The sequence below is a fragment of the Salmo trutta genome, chromosome 3, assembly GCF_901001165.1.
Source record: "Salmo trutta chromosome 3, fSalTru1.1, whole genome shotgun sequence".
Taxonomy (NCBI): Eukaryota; Metazoa; Chordata; class Actinopteri; order Salmoniformes; family Salmonidae; genus Salmo; species Salmo trutta.
In genome coordinates this window covers 51,476,042-51,492,068 of record NC_042959.1, presented here as the reverse complement: position 1 = coordinate 51,492,068, position 16,027 = coordinate 51,476,042, and the positions used below count along the sequence as shown (strand labels likewise).

The following is a 16,027-nucleotide window of genomic DNA, read 5'->3' as shown; positions in this document are numbered from 1 at the left end:
CAAGAACAAACTAAACTCACCTCTGTTACCTGTAGAACAAACTAAACTCACCTCCGTTACCTGTAGAACAAACTAAACTCACCTCCGTTACCTGTAGAACAAACTAAACTCACCTCCGTTACCTCAAGAACAAACTAAACTCACCTCTGTTACCTGTAGAACAAACTAAACTCACCTCCGTTAACTCTAGAACAAACTAAACTCAAATCCGTCATCTCTATCGCAAAAAACGAAACTCTGTCACCTCTATAGCAAACTAAACTCCCCTCCGTCACCTCAAGAACAAACTAAACTCACCTCCGTTACCTGTAGAACAAACTAAACTCACCTCCGTTACCTGTAGAACAAACTAAACTCACCTCCGTTACCTCAAGAACAAACTAAACTCACCTCTGTTACCTGTAGAACAAACTAAACTCACCTCCGTTACCTGTAGAACAAACTAAACTCACCTCCGTTACCTCAAGAACAAACTAAACTCACCTCCGTTAACTCTAGAACAAACTAAACTCAAATCCGTCATCTCTATCGCAAAAAACGAAACTCTGTCACCTCTATAGCAAACTAAACTCCCCTCCGTCACCTCTATAACAAACTAACCTCACCTCTTCCACTGGTTACAGACGTCAGTTCAGTGTCTAGTTTTGATTTACATTTGATTGAGTTGTCAACTAATGTGAATTCAACATGAAATCAACAAATAATTTCACCACTGGATTTTGGTTCAAAGTTGGGTGAAAAAATGTTGATGACTTTTTGATTCAACGTCATAATGTTTTTTGTTGTTGTGGAAAATGACGTGGCAACCTGTTTTGCCCATTGGGCTGTGACTCTCCAGTTAACTAGACTCACCTCTGTTACTGTACACACTTAGGGAAAAAAAGGTGCTATCTAAAATCTAAACGGGTTATTCGGCTGTCCACAGAGTGTTCTACATGGAACCCAAAATGGTTGAAACCAAAAAGGGTTTTACATGGAACCTAAAAAGGTTCTCCAATGGGGACAGCTGAAGAACCCTTTAGAACCCTTTTTCTAAGAGTGTGCGGGTCAACTAAACTTAACACTGTCACCTCTATAGCAAACTAACCTCTCTATCACTCTCCAGAAATCTCGACTCCCACTCCATCACCTCTGGAACAAAGCATCCTCACCTCTGTAAACCTACATCACACCAAACTCACTCCTGTCACACTACAGAACAGTAAGACCACCAAACTCAGCCCTACAGTAAGACCACCAAACTCAGCCCTACAGTAAGACCACTAAACTCAGCCCTACAGTAAGACCACCAAACTCAGCCTTACAGTAAGACCACCAAACTCAGCCCTACAGTAAGACCACCAAACTCAGCCCTACAGTAAGACCACCAAACTCAGCCCTACAGTAAGACCACCAAACTCAGCCCTACAGTAAGTCCACCAAACTCAGCCCTACAGTAAGTCCACCAAACTCAGCCCTACAGTAAGTCCACCAAACTCAGGCCTACAGTAAGACCACCAAACTCAGCCCTACAGTAAGTCCACCAAACTCAGCCCTTCAGTAAGTCGGCCTTGTGATAGATACAGGTCACCATACAGTCGTCTCTGATTGGACCCATTGGCCCCGCTCCCCTCGGAGGCTAAGCTAAGCCTTGGCAACAAATCATTTCCTTAAAAGTCTACAACGGTGCCCTCTCTCTGGGCTTCCAGCATGCACGATTGATTAGCGGTGCAGTCACCTCTCAAGGGAGGGCTGGGCCGGTAAACAACTGAACTACAACATTTGTCTTGGTGTGACTGAAGCAAATCGACAGTAACAGCATTTCTCTGCAGACTGTGTCATGCTCTGTGGCTGATGTTGAACTTTCCCAAAGTGAAGAAGTGTGGATGGGTTCAGGCTTTCCTGAATGCCATGGTCTGGCCACTGGCCACTGGGTGTAAACTAATTCTGGGTGAAGGAGGATGAGGCTCCAAATGATTGCTTTTAAAGCCAGAAGTGGTGATTTGTCTGACATGGAAGTGATGGATGGAGGCAGTGCGGACTTAGAGAAAGAGTAGGTGTAACAGTATGTCTAATGTGAGGGGAACGAGATAGATGGTTACATAGATGACTCACAGTGAGACAGTCTCTCACACACACACACACACACACACACACACACACACACACACACACACACACAACCACACACAGAGAGAGAGAGACATACACAGGAAGCCTGACAAAGACAAACGTCCTCAACTCCGCCTCACCTATCCACACATCGTTGCCGAACCAGGAGAGATTCTTCTGAGAGCTGTCGTAGTATCCAATCTTCTTGTAACTGCCTCCTACACAGCGAGAGGGAGAAGAGAGTTCAATTAACATCTTCTCAAATCCTCTTTCTTTCCTGCCTACATAATGTCCTTGGGTTATGAAGGGTTGAAACGACAACAAGCAAAAGAAACACTTTGAAAATGAGTGACAGATCAAAACATCATTATGAAAAGAAGGCTATGGAAGTGCATGGCAGAACATTTCAGATCCACAAATAGAGGGAGAGAGAGAGAAGAGGGAAAAAGTGGAACGAAGAGATGGAGACGATACAGAGAGAAGGACCGATACAGAGCTACCACAGGGAAAGAAAGACAGAGGGAGAGAACGAGTATGTGGCATCCTTAACCATGAATACTGATTAGAATAATTCACCAATTCAAGTCAAGGCTTTCAATGTATTAACCAAATTGCCCGACCTCGTCACTAGCACGGCAGCACGCGAAATGCTACCCAGTGCATGCAGGAAGAAGTAGGATTATATATTTTTTTAAATCCATTAGGGGTCCAAAAAGAACAGAGGTACAAAATTATCCGCCACTTTAGCTTCGATCCAGGCCTCTTCCAATTAGACCGAAGACTTGACTCAACATATTTATAAATAGACACAATTTGCGTGTCCAAAAAATGCTTTGCTCTGAAATAAACACGGGTGAGAACGGAGGGAAAGTAAGAAAAGCGTCAGCAGACAGCCTTGATCTGGATGAATGGACTGGATTGACTGACATTCAGTCGCTCCGCAACAAAATGTCAATGATTGTTTTTATTTCTTTTTTAAATACTGTAGGATATCCAGAACAAGGAAAGGATGAAATATGCTTGAAATGGTGATAGAGGACTTTACCTTGCAGTTGCTCAATAAGGGTCATAGCCATCCTGGAACCCTGGGCATCAAACACCACGTGACCCTGAAGGAGAATAAAAGTGCTACATCGAGTCAGAAATCTACTGTCATCCATTCAGACTTATTGAATGAGCCAATACATACATTACACATGTATTCTTCAATCCGGTCCTGGGACAAATAGAGTATGCAGGCTTTTGCTCCAACCCATTCCTAACACACCATATTCAACTAACCAAGGGCTTGATGATAAGTTTAGTAGTTCAATCAGGTGTGTTAATCCTCCAACCAGGGTTGGACTACCTGGACTTGTATAATAAGAAACACTCATTTGCGTTTTCCATTGCAAAAAGTTTTCAAACATTTTGTGCCCTAATGAACATGGCCCTAGTATATTCTACTGGATGACCCTCCCTCCTGTACTCACAGACACGCCTTCAAATGAGCTGGTGTTGAGGGCGCGGTAGATCTCTGCTGTGATGTCATGGTTGTTGTAGTTGAAGTCCTCCAGCCTGCGGCCTTTGGCCTTCAGAGGGGCCACAGTCTTGTTAAGGGCCAGGGCCAGGGCCCAGACAGCGTCGTAGGCCAGAGGGGCCTCCTGGAAGCCCCCCGTCTCTTCCGGGTTCTTACCCCCCAGCCGGTTCATCAACGCCCCCAGGAACTCCTGAGAGGTCTGATTGGACAAGACATAGGGAAGGGGAGGAGTTGATATATGAGGGTCACCATTCGTGTGGCTTTCAAACTGAACTATTGTCCATTAAACTCATTAGTATGACATTTCTATAATTAGAATCACTATGTTAGTTGCATTAGGGTCAACTTAGATTTAGGCAATACTGGAGCCTCAAGCACTGTGTAATGGTTTCTTATTACTAACCTTTGAACTCAAACGGTACTGTACTTAGCTCAGGGCTAAGACAGCTTTTACGCCAGCTTTTTGGGGCTAGCAAATCACAGAGTTCCATTGTCACCTACGTTGAATATTTATTAGGGATAGCAATGGGCCAGGGACATTTATTTCATATAAATGTCTAAATATGTGTCTCTGCCCTGGGCTAAGAAACATGTGGTGTGGAAAAGCCTAAAGGGCCCCTAGAGTGTACTATTGCAGAAGCACATCAAGCCACCGCTCTGCAGGTAGAGGAAGGTATATGAAGCTAATCCGCAGCTAAGCTGGCAGCGTGTGAAATTGAAGGGACAGCATGACCAGATGGAGAGCAGATGTTGCTCACCACGTTGGAATGCTGATCATAATCAATAACATTACATGGACTTGGGGGACCTGATCCTGGATCAGTGCTAGATCCGGCCCAGATGTTCTCACCAGGTTGGAGGCTCCGCGGACGGTCTCGGGGTTGAGCATGACGATCTCCGTGGTAACGTGGCCCTCCACCGCCTCTGTCATGTTCTCGATGGTGCAGTTGATGGACGGGTCTTTGATCTTGAACCAGTTATCAGCATACCAACCAATCAGAAACCAGACATATTTCTTCCCATACAGTTTCTCCTTAAATACCTGGAGGATGGAGGGAAAGAGTTGGAGGGAGAGAGAGAGGGGAGAGAAAGCGAAAGAGAGAGAAAATAGGAAAAAAGAGAAGGGCAGAGAGAGAGAGAGAGAGAGAGAGAGAGAGAGAGAGAGAGAGAGAGAGAAACATTTGGAAAATAGACAGAGAAGAAGAAGATGAAATACTTAATTGTCTGTTAAATAATACTTAATTACACAGAAATATTCGTTGCTTCTCAAGGCTTCATCATCACCACAGTACAAATAAGAATTAATTAAATAAAAATGGTAATTTGTTCAGATAGAGGTTCAAGATACGATAGAGGTCAATAACTATAAATAGCCCGATGACTGAATGCTTAACATAACTTGAGGTCAAACAAGGAAAAACACTCACCTCGCAAAACACTTTCCTGGCTTCCGTCTCATAGAAGAGCCCCACAATTATTCTGGCATCCTGACGCTATTCAACGACAGCAAGCGCAATGATTTAAGCCATCGTAATGAAAATACATTCGCATAGTTCAATAATAATGATACAAGCCTTTACACTTTGACTATTCCAATTCTATGGTACAACCTCGGCTACCTCGGCACTTCACAGCCTGGCAGTTGGCAGTGCTAATTAGCCTCCTGCATTCATTTCCTGTATTAAATCACCTCACTTCGCTAACAGGCGCAGCTGTGAGCAGGGGAGAGCAACAGCAGCCCCCCCATTGAATATTTCATCAAAGCACCTTGAGGTTCTTGACAGCGACAGCCGGGTCGGTGAGGAAGCTCTGTCTCACACTGATCTCAATCCCAGCCTCCTTCACCCTCTGCTCCAGATCATCCAGAGTCTATATGAGAGAAGGAGAGAGGGGGTAGATAGAAATAGAGAAGGAAGAGAGAACAGAGAAGGAAAGACAAAAGAGAGAAGGGATGGGGAAGATAGAAAGAGAGGAGGGAGGGGTAGAGATTGAAAGAACGAAAGAAGGGATGGGGAAGATAGAAAGAGAGGAGGGGGGGTAGAGATGGAAAGAACGAAAGAAGGGATGGGGAAGATAGAAAGAGAGGAGGGGGGGTAGAGATGGAAAGAAAGACGGAAGGGGTGAGAAAATGAGAAAGGAAAGGCACAAGAAATTGAAATGGACCGAGAAAGAAGAGAGTCAACAAGGAAAGAGATAATAAAGGACAGAGGGAGAGAAAGAGAAAGATCATTTGAGAGAGAGAGGTGGGAAAAGAGAGAAAACGAGAGGCCGAAAGAAGGGGAGAAGATAAAGAGGAAAAGACGTAGGGAAAGAGAGAGGAAAGAGGAGAGATAGAGGTGAGTAAAGATCAAGGAAGAGGGAGATCATTAACCTCCATTAGAGGAAAGAACCCAAGTACCACATTATCCACCTGGTTGCTCAGAGAGATGTATTGCCTGATCAATATTTCTCACCACCAATATTCCAACAAATTACTTCAGAAATCCACGATCAATTGTGGGATTGAATACTTAAAAGACTATCACACCGCATATAAGTCCCACGTACGCACACACCCACTCCCACACACTCATTTGCTCATTAAGATGTGGGAGAGTCACTGAAGAGGAGGCTGTGGAAGAAAGATTAGAGAGAGAGAGAGACCGACACAGAGTGCGAGACAGAGAGTGAGAGACAGACAGAGACAGAGAGAGATACGGAGACAGAGCGACGGAAAGGGAGCGAGAGAGAGACACGGAGAGAAGAGACAGACGGAGAGAGTGTGCTGACCGAAGTGAAGACCTCTGTGGTCTGCTGGATGGTAGCGATCTTGGTCCACTTCCACTTCTGGAAGAGGCGTACCCTGGTGGGGTTGTGGAGGGTGGCCGAGGGGTGGGTGCGGAAGAAGGTGGGGAAGCGGTTCCTGTTGGACAAGGCTGGAGAGCTGGAGCCGTAGGACAACTGAGGGAGATAGGGAGGGAGATAGGGAGGGAGATAAACATTGACAACACTACACAGCCAGGCAATAAACAGTACTAATGTATTCCGGTACCAATGCAACTTATTGCACTGATTTCAATTGAATTAAGAGGTGAAAGGGGGTCTCATGTTCTATATCTATCATGACTGGTTTCGGTGTTCAGAGCATCGGCACCCTGACATCAGGGAATGAGAGAAGAAGAAGGTAGAGAGACCTGATGATAAATGTCAAATGTCAAACGTCATGTACAATATCGAGTCCCAGCGTAAACAAATGTCCTGGTGTATGTAGAGGTACATGGACAGCAGACAATACAGCTAGTGACATGTAGAGTAGAATAGAGTTTGCCAGCTCACAATTGGGTGCAGTCAGGGAGACGATGGTATCAGCCTGTGGAATACAGCTCCAGCATTAGGGGTGACACACACACGGGAGAATGAAATAGAAGGAAATGGAGCAAAGCGGCGGGGCACAGAGAGGCTCATAAAACACCACTTTGCAGGAAGCAGAAGAGAAGTGCTCCAATGTGCTTTTTTCACGACCTGAAACAAACACTAGCCTCAAAATGAGTTGGTTCAGGGTCGTGTTCATTATGCACCAAATGGACTAAAACAGGAAGGGATTAACTGGATTTGTCCAACAAGAAAGTCATATTTTTGTTTTTCCGTTGCTATATGTTTGAAAACGTTTCACAGGATGTGCCGGTATTCACTTTTTTCTTGTATTGGGTCAATGAGATTGGCTTTAAATGTAGACTGAGTTGCTACGCTAGGCTTTGGGAGATCCGAATGCAGCCTACAATTGGAGCACCCAGAAGTCCCTTGATTCTGGTCTGTTTGGTCCTTGGCTCTTTTCCCTCTCTGATAGGCTTGTTTGACATGCAGAGAGATTCTCCTCCTAAGGGCTGAACAGAGACAGAAATAAGTGTGTGGAGATTGGTGGTGGTGTACACTCACTCACTAAAGAGCCTCATCCCTTTATGTGTGTGTGTGTGTGTGTGTGTGTGTGTGTGTGTGTGTGTGTGTGTGTGTGTGTGTGTGTGTGTGTGTGTGTGTGTGTGTGTGTGAGAGAGAGAGGAGGGGAGATCGGGGGGAGATCGACAGCTAGAGTAGGAACAAGGAGGCTGAGAGGAAGAGAACAGAGGAAATCAAGCAGACAGGCCCAAGGCACTAGTTGCTGACAAGTGGAGGGAGTAAAGAGGAGATTGGAAAAACGAAAAGAGATAGAGTTTTTAATGAAGGAGAGAGAAGGATAGATAGGGAGATTTAATTTGTTCTCAATTAATTACTTGGCTAAAAAGGTTGACTAAAGTTTAAGGTTGATTATGAGATTACAAGAGAGAGAGAGAGAGAGAGAGCATGGGGGACACACACACACACAGTAGCTACCCACCACTATGAGGTTCCACATGCGAGCAGCCTCTGCTACCAGTGTGGATACGGAGCTGCAGCCGGGCATCAGGACTGTCTTGATGGGCTCTGTGTAGAGCAGATCATAAAGCAACTTGGTGGACTCCCCCGGGTCACACTAAGAGAGAGAGAAAGAGGAAGAGGGAGAGGGGGGAAATGGAGGGAGGAGGAGATAGGAGGAGGAGGAGATAGGAGGGGATATGGGGGAGATGGAGGGAAATAAAAGGGGAGACAGATGTGAGGGAGAGAGGGGGAGATGAAGTGAGAGAGAGAGACAGAGGAAAAAGAGGAGGAAGATTCGGAGAGAAATAGGGGGAAGGAGAGGAAGAGAAGAGGGGTGAGATACGTAGGAGAGAAAGCGAGGGGGTGGGTAGAGATCAGGGGTAGAGAGAGAGAGGGAGAGAGAGAGAGAGAGAGAAGGGAGGGGGGAAGAAAGAAGAATATCAGAAACAGAAAAACAGAACAGCGATCGATATTCAGCCTCATTGAGCGTCAGTATAAAAGTGGGGAAAGGATGGCCACAGAGAGAGTTAAATCGACCACGCTGTCCAAAAAGAGACAGGAAGAAAATATGACTGCGCAAAGAGGGAGGGAGATATCCCAAACAGAACACAGTCAAAGCCTCAAATGAATGTAAAATAAGCTTGAGGTGGTCCAATCATGAACAAATTATCCATCACAGGCCTGTCAACAAGGTTTTGAATAAGCCATCCCCATTCCAGTCCTCAGTAAGGCCCGATCTAAATCAGCCTGACACGTTTAATGGTGATCTGCCGTGGAGGGGGAGAGAGAGGAGACACAACTCCCATGCATTGCAGTTGAGTGTCACAAGCAATCCGGTTGTGGAAAACCGTGACTTAACAACGGACATTATGGGCCCTGATTTGGGCGTTGGTTTGTCTCCGTTTGTTTTCCGAGACGGAAATAGCGCACTCAAGAAGCAAATGTATCGGATGCAAAAATTGCCTGTTGATTTCAATGATGGTTGTTTGACTGTTAAAACGTTGTTGTCTAATGCTACTGTCTCTAGATTGTAGGATATGGTCTAGATATCACGATACCACCAAGTCCAACTGATCACAATGGAAGAGAAAGTGACGTTTTGCTACCCTGTCACATCTGATAACATGTCAGACGGTCATGACCTTTTCTCTGCCCCTGAGAACTACTGGAGATGCCTGCCTTTACAACAACAAAAATGGATGTCAAATTTGCAGTTTGTTACGTGAAATAGCAGTTTTCACATGTTGAGCTTAAATTTCACATGAAACCATGTTTTCACGTACATTAAATGTAGATGTTAACGCCACCTTTTCACGTGAGGAGAATAACATGTTTTCACCTCACATGCGAATTGCAGTTTGACATGTGAAATTTTGCGGTTTACATGTGAAAACTTGAACATGTGAGAATAGGATATGCCATTTCACATATGAAAAACATTCCTACGTGAAAATCACATTTTCTGTTTCACATGTAAGAAAAAAAAATCCCTTTTGCATGTGGAATTGCATTTTCACATGTGAAAATCAATCACGCCTGTAAAAATCTAATTTGCATTTTCATATTTGAAAATACTTTACCGTGTGATTGTTTTTCATGTGACCTTGCAATTCCACATCTAAAGAGACAATCTAACTTGCCGTTTCACATGTAAGAATACTCACATGTTTGTAAACAAAGTAAATGTAAACAAACACTGTATAACCTAAAAACATAGTTAAAACTATAATTTTGATGGATGGTCAGTACTTGCATCCATAGCGTAGCCTATGGATATAAGAGTGGTTGCATTCCTTCAGCTCCATCCATCAGCTGTTTACCGAAACTGTGGCAAGGAGAACACTTTGTTAATGTTTCAATTAAGGACTGCCACTTGAAACACTTTTAATTGAGTAACAGCGTTGTTACACGGTGCAATCCTCTAGTGCAGGGGTAGGCAACCGTGATTTTGTTCTAACTAGGCACCACATCGGACCAACTGAGCTAATTGATCAGTTCAGCGATCGCTTAAATTCAACACACCTGGTCTTCCAGGTTGGTCAAATCAAAAACATGAAGCGCCTGCAGTCCTCCAGGACCAGGGTTGCCTAACCCTGCTCTAGTGAGTGAGCTACGTTTGTGCCATTAATATGAAGCAAAACTTCTGTAGTCCAGAACAACATTCTTAGTATTCCAAACAAAAAGAATGATATTGAATGCAAAACATAAACCCAAAACTATTGATAGCAAAACAAAATCATTTTTAAATGCGAGAGCCAATGAAATGTAAATTAATGCAAAAAAAATAGTTTTCAGTTGAAAAAACGTATGATAATGCAATTAAATAAAATGCCTCCCACTTCCCTGCCTTTTTCCCTATCTTTGGTTATGTTACTCTGGTTTTTGCTTCCCCTGCCTTTTTCCCTATCTTTGGTTATGTTACTCTGGTTGTTGCTTCCCCTGCCTTTTTCCCTATCTTTGGTTATGTTACTCTGGTTTTTGCTTCCCCTGCCTTTTTCCCTATCTTTGGTTATGTTACTCTGGTTTTTGCTTCCCCTGCCTTTTTCCCTATCTTTGGTTATGTTACTCTGGTTTTTGCTTCCCCTGCCTTTTTCCCTATCTTTGGTTATGTTACTCTGGTTTTTGCTTCCCCTGCCTTTTTTCCAGTTGCAAGTTCTGACAAATTCATTACAGCAACAAAGCATCCTACTGCAGGTTTGCCTCTGAAGCTAAGCAGGGTCAGTCCCTGGATGGGAGACCAGATGTAGCTGGAAGTGGGAATAAAAAAGAAATTATAAAGGAAAAACACATGTAAAGAATGTACAAGTGAAACTTGACGTGTCCGAAAACCATGTTTTTTTGTTGTTGTGAGGGTGGGATGTATAACCCTCCTCTTTTCCACACACACACACACACACACACACACATGCACTGTCCGTGGTGCTGAAACGATGCAACCCAATATTAGTGTCAGAGTTAGCACTACTACGATACTACTCCAGTATCCAATCTATCCGCCCATGAGACTTTAATGAGAAACCAATCCCACAGAAAGAATAGGAGAAGAAGCCACATATGCTGATCTACTTTATTCTCTTTAATTGCATTTCAGATTGAATAATATAAAAGAAGTGTGAATATATAAGAGGATCAGAGGGATCTTATGTCTTATTTCAAGTCACTGTGAATTTCTACATCTCCCCCTGTAATTAAATCTTGAGTACCACTTGAGTCATGGTGTTAAATGGTGCATACATGAATTTGATACATGTGGACCGTGTGGACATATTAATAATTTTGGTCCCTGATTGAGTCCTATCAAGTTGAGTTCCAGCTGCCAATTAAAGGGGAAGTGAGAGATTTTTACATTTTATTTAAGCCTTATTTTACCAGGTAAGTGGACTGAGAACACACTCTCATTTACAGCAACAACCTGGGGGATAGTTACAGGAGAGAGGAGGGGGAATGAATGAGCCAATAGGAAGCTGGGGATGATTAGGTGGCCATGATGGTGTGAGGGCCAGATTGGGAATTTAACCAGGACACCAGGGTTAACACCCCTACTCTTACGATAAGTGCCATGGGATCTTTAGTGACCACAGAGAGTCAGGACACCAGTTTAAAGTCCCATCTGAAAGACGGCACCCCTACACAGAGAGCACCTCATCACGCCATTTCTCTACCTCTGTCTCCCTCCACCACAGTTAATAATTGATCAAAGTTATCAGTCTCCGCTTTGATATAACCATGGCAACGGTCTAGAGAGGGTGAGTGGTGTGTCTGTGTATAGATCTCAATGTGCTGTAAATAGTCTAATGTTCTCTCCCTATACTGCCACACAAACAAACAAGCAGCAGTCTTCCCAGGTAGATAGATGTTTATTGAACCTTTATTTAACTAGGCAAGTCAGTTACAGTGGCAAGAAAAAGTATGTGAACCCTTTGGAATTGATGGATTTCTGCATAAATTGGTCATCAAATTTGATCTGATCTTCATCTAAGTCACAACAATAGACAAACATAGTGTGCTTCAACTAATAACACACAAATTATTGTATTTCTCTTGTCGATATTGAATATATAATTTAAACATTCACAGTAGGTTGGAAAAAGTATGTGAAGCCCTAGGTTAATGACTTCTCCAAAAGCTAATTGGAGTCAGGGGTCAGCTAACCTGGAGTCCAATCAATGAGACGAGATTGGAGATGTTGGTTAGAGCTGCCTTGCCCTATAACAAACTCACAAAATTTGAGTTTGCTAATCACAAGAAGCATAACCTGATGTGAACCATGCCTCGAACAAAAGAGATCTCAGAAGACCTAAGATTAAGAATTATTGACTGCATAAAGCTGGAAAGGGTTACAAAAGTATCTCTAAAAGCATTGACGTTCATCAGTCCATGGTAAGACAAATGGTCTATAAATTGAGAAAGTTCAGCACTGTTGCTACTCTCCCTAGGAGTGGCCATCCTGCAAGAGCACAGCACAGAATGCTCAATGAGGTTAAGAAGAATCTGAGAGTGTCAGCTAAAGACTTACAGAAATATCTGGAACATGCTCACATCTCTGTTGACGAGTCTACGAAACGTAAAACACTAAACAAGAATGGTGAACATGGAAAAAGCCACTGCTGTCCGAAAAAAACATTGCTGCACGTCTGAAGTTTGCAAAAGTGCACCTGGATGTTCCACAGCGCTACTGGCAAAATATTCTGTGGACAGATGCAACTACAGTTGAGTTGTTTGGAAGGAACACACAACACTATGTGTGGAGAAAAAAAAGGCACAGCACACCAACGTCAAAAACTCATCCCAACTGTAAAGTATGGTGGAGGGAGCATCATGGTTTGGGGCAGCTTTGCTGCCTCAGGGCCTGGACAGCATGCTATCATTGATGGAAAAATGAATTCCAAGTTTATCGAGACATTTTTCAAAAGGTTAGTCTATCTGTCCGCCAATTGAAGCTCAACAGAAGTTGGTTGATGCAATAGGACAACGACCCAAAACACAGAAGTAAATCAACAACAGAATTGCTTCAACAGAAAAAAGTATGCCTTCTGGAGTGGCCCAGGCAGTGTCCTGACCTCAATCCAATTGAGATGCTGTGGCATGACCTCAAGAGAGCAGTTCACACCAGATATCCCAAGAATATCGCTGAACTGAAACAGTTTTGTAAAGAGGAATGGTCCAAAATTCCTCCTGACTGTTGAACAGGTCTGATCCGCAACTACAGAAAACGTTTGGTTGAGGTTATTGCAGCCAAATAAGCAGTTATTAAATCCAAGGTTCACATTACTTTCCTACCCTGTACTGTCAATGTTTACACCGTGTGTCAATAAAGACATGAAAACATATAATTGTTTGTGTGTTATTGTTTGTCTATTATTGTGACCTAGATGAAGATCAGATAACAATTTTTGCCACTGTATGAACAAATTCTTATTTTACAATGACGGCCTACAGGGGAACCGCGGGTTAACTGCCTTGTTCAGGAGCAGAAGGACAGATTTTTACCTCGTCAGCTCGGGGTTTCAATCCAGCAACCTTTCCAGTTACTGGCCCAACGCTCGAACCACTAGGCTACCTGCCGCACTGGAAGATACGCTGCATTACAAATAAACGGTGTAAGTGTTGAAGTTCATCTATGTTAAAGTCTTCTTGATATTTCATTATTCAGCATCTAATTATGTCATGTTACATTTGATGAGTCATCCTTTTCCCAAGGCAAACGGATCACACTTCGAAGCATCACTGGAACTATTGTGACCTTTACGGTAAGACGAACACGTTCTATTATTGAACGTCGTTATACGTCCAAGCCGAGCACTTCTTCATATTTCATATCCCCGACCCTAGATATTAGAAAGCAATTAAGAAGACAAACAATTGGATGATGGTGATTCTTATTTCTAAATCTCCTGCTCAAACAGAGCGCGAGTTATGATTTCCTGTGTGATATTTGGTAGCTGACTAAAAAAAAGCTGTTGATTGGATAATAACTGAAAGTAAATATTAGCCGTATTCAATTCCATCTCCTATAATTTCACTCTTAATGCCATAAACTGCTCATTAACATTACAGCCAGGCGTGAAGCGTTCACAACCCACTGATCGTTAAAGTGATCATCAAATCCAACTGTAATTAGCAATAACTGTACACTAGCACGCACCTGCAGGCTACATTCAAGAAAGTGTCACTGTCTGACATGTTCATTGACTTGGTTCTAGTCACGTATCGGTCTGTCACAAAGGTGTAAATCTATTGGTTTGTCAAAACAAAAAGAGAACCAGAAATCAACCAATGGGTGAGATTAATCCCATAAATTCCGGGAATTCTAGATTTTAGAATATATTGTATTCCATGGGCAGTACCATTGATTCACAAAGCTGTTTCAAGTTAAATAATATGTATAGTCAATATATTTGATATGTCCACAGCCTAACGTCATGTTTTGTATGTGATTTTCAAACCCTGAATCTCAACATGCATACATCAACCATATCTATTCATCCATATTCTTATCTAATTGAAAGTAGAAAAATACGAAGCCTGTTTGTTTCAATGGTAACTGTGTTGCCATGCCAACTTTCCTCTCCCCTATTCTTTACAATGGGATTCCATTGCAGAGCCTTTTACACCAATCAGAACAAAGCGAGCACTGCTCCCTAACCAGTCACAGCACAGTTAACTGTTTCATGCCTGTGTGCCGTATGCCCGGGTGTAGTGGAGGCATCTGTCCTGTAGTATGATTGACATGGAAACCCAGTGGGAAGGATGGCTGTGTGTTAAAGCAAATTAGGTGAGCTGTCTCAAAAAAAAAAAAATGTCTATATGTCAAGACCAATGTCTATATGTCAAAGCACAGGGGACATTTCTTCAGTGGACAGAATGCCACTGCAGGTCTCCTCGGGATAAGATGTCACAAATAGCTGACCATCACTGACCCATTTGACCACTAGCTGACCACTAAGCTCCAGTGACTAACCAGGAAATGATAGAGCCAAATATTTGTGTTATTAAATGAACAAAACACCCTGCTGCTTGTCTCTCATCAATCATTCATCATATAGGCATTTTCAAATGTCAGCACTATTCACTCACTACACATCTTATATGTTTCCCACTGTTTCTGCCCCAGTTATTGCCTCCCACTTCGTCATTTAGCAGCCAGCTGATGCTTTGTGGTTGTCCACTGACGCTGTCATTGGTGCTGAATTGCAGCAAGCCAATATCAGTGTTTGACTTGGCATTAGTTTAGTTTATCGTCCACCACCATGAAATCGAAGAGGAGACTGTGGATCGGTCTCTGTCCATTCGTACATTAGCCACATGCGATATCTCAGACAGCACTAGGCCGATTTTGACGACATTTGGGTCAATGATTTGTCTTGCCATAGAGATCCGGACATTTACAAAATGACACTGATTGGCCTAAAGCCGGAGCTATGGTAATTAACAGCCTTCCCTGGAGCTCAGTTGGTAGAGCATGGTGTTTGCAACGCCAGGGTTGTGGGTTCGATTCCCACGGGGGCCAGTACGAAAAAATAAAAAATAAAAAATGTATGAAATGTATGCATTCACTACTGTAAGCTCTGGATAAGAGCGTCTGCTAAATGACTAAAATGTAAAATGTAACTGACATGTGTTAGTTGCGAGTGATATCTCAATTTGCCCAAGGGGGACGCTGCATCTTTTGTGGGGGATGACGTGTTTACTGTTGCCTTGATTTTTTTTTTTTTTATATGGCCAACTGTGCAACTATTCTAAAAGCGGTAATATAACTTGGCTTTTGGTACATAACTCCCTTGACAATATTAAATTAGTATGCTGCTGAGTTGTCACATTATTGCACCCGCCTGCTATAAACGCAATACATTCAAAGGAGTATGCCTGCTGGAAATCAATATCACGTTGGCAAGTTTTAACAATGTAAAGACATATGTAAAGAAGAAAGGCTGTAACTGAAATATAAATGAAGTGTTCATGTATTTAATATTACATGGACACAAACTGGTCTAATTTCATTTCAACTGGTCTACAGACTTGTGAAAAACCAAGATAAAGTTGTTT

The 16,027-nt window shown here is 43.0% G+C and overlaps 1 protein-coding gene across 1 annotated transcript in view; it reads right to left on the bottom strand.

Annotated features, from left to right (window-relative positions):
* LOC115177665 (gamma-aminobutyric acid type B receptor subunit 1) overlaps positions 1 to 16,027 on the bottom strand; it is a 49,596-nt gene that overhangs the window by 17,203 nt on the left and 16,366 nt on the right. Inside the window, exons 8-15 of the mRNA XM_029738612.1 lie at positions 7,962 to 8,096; positions 6,380 to 6,550; positions 5,378 to 5,479; positions 5,038 to 5,103; positions 4,461 to 4,652; positions 3,564 to 3,809; positions 3,137 to 3,200; positions 2,232 to 2,309 (exon numbers count right to left, since the gene is read on the bottom strand). Of these exons, the coding sequence (XP_029594472.1) occupies positions 2,232 to 2,309; positions 3,137 to 3,200; positions 3,564 to 3,809; positions 4,461 to 4,652; positions 5,038 to 5,103; positions 5,378 to 5,479; positions 6,380 to 6,550; positions 7,962 to 8,096 (1,054 nt within the window). The remainder of the gene's footprint in view (positions 1 to 2,231; positions 2,310 to 3,136; positions 3,201 to 3,563; positions 3,810 to 4,460; positions 4,653 to 5,037; positions 5,104 to 5,377; positions 5,480 to 6,379; positions 6,551 to 7,961; positions 8,097 to 16,027) is intronic.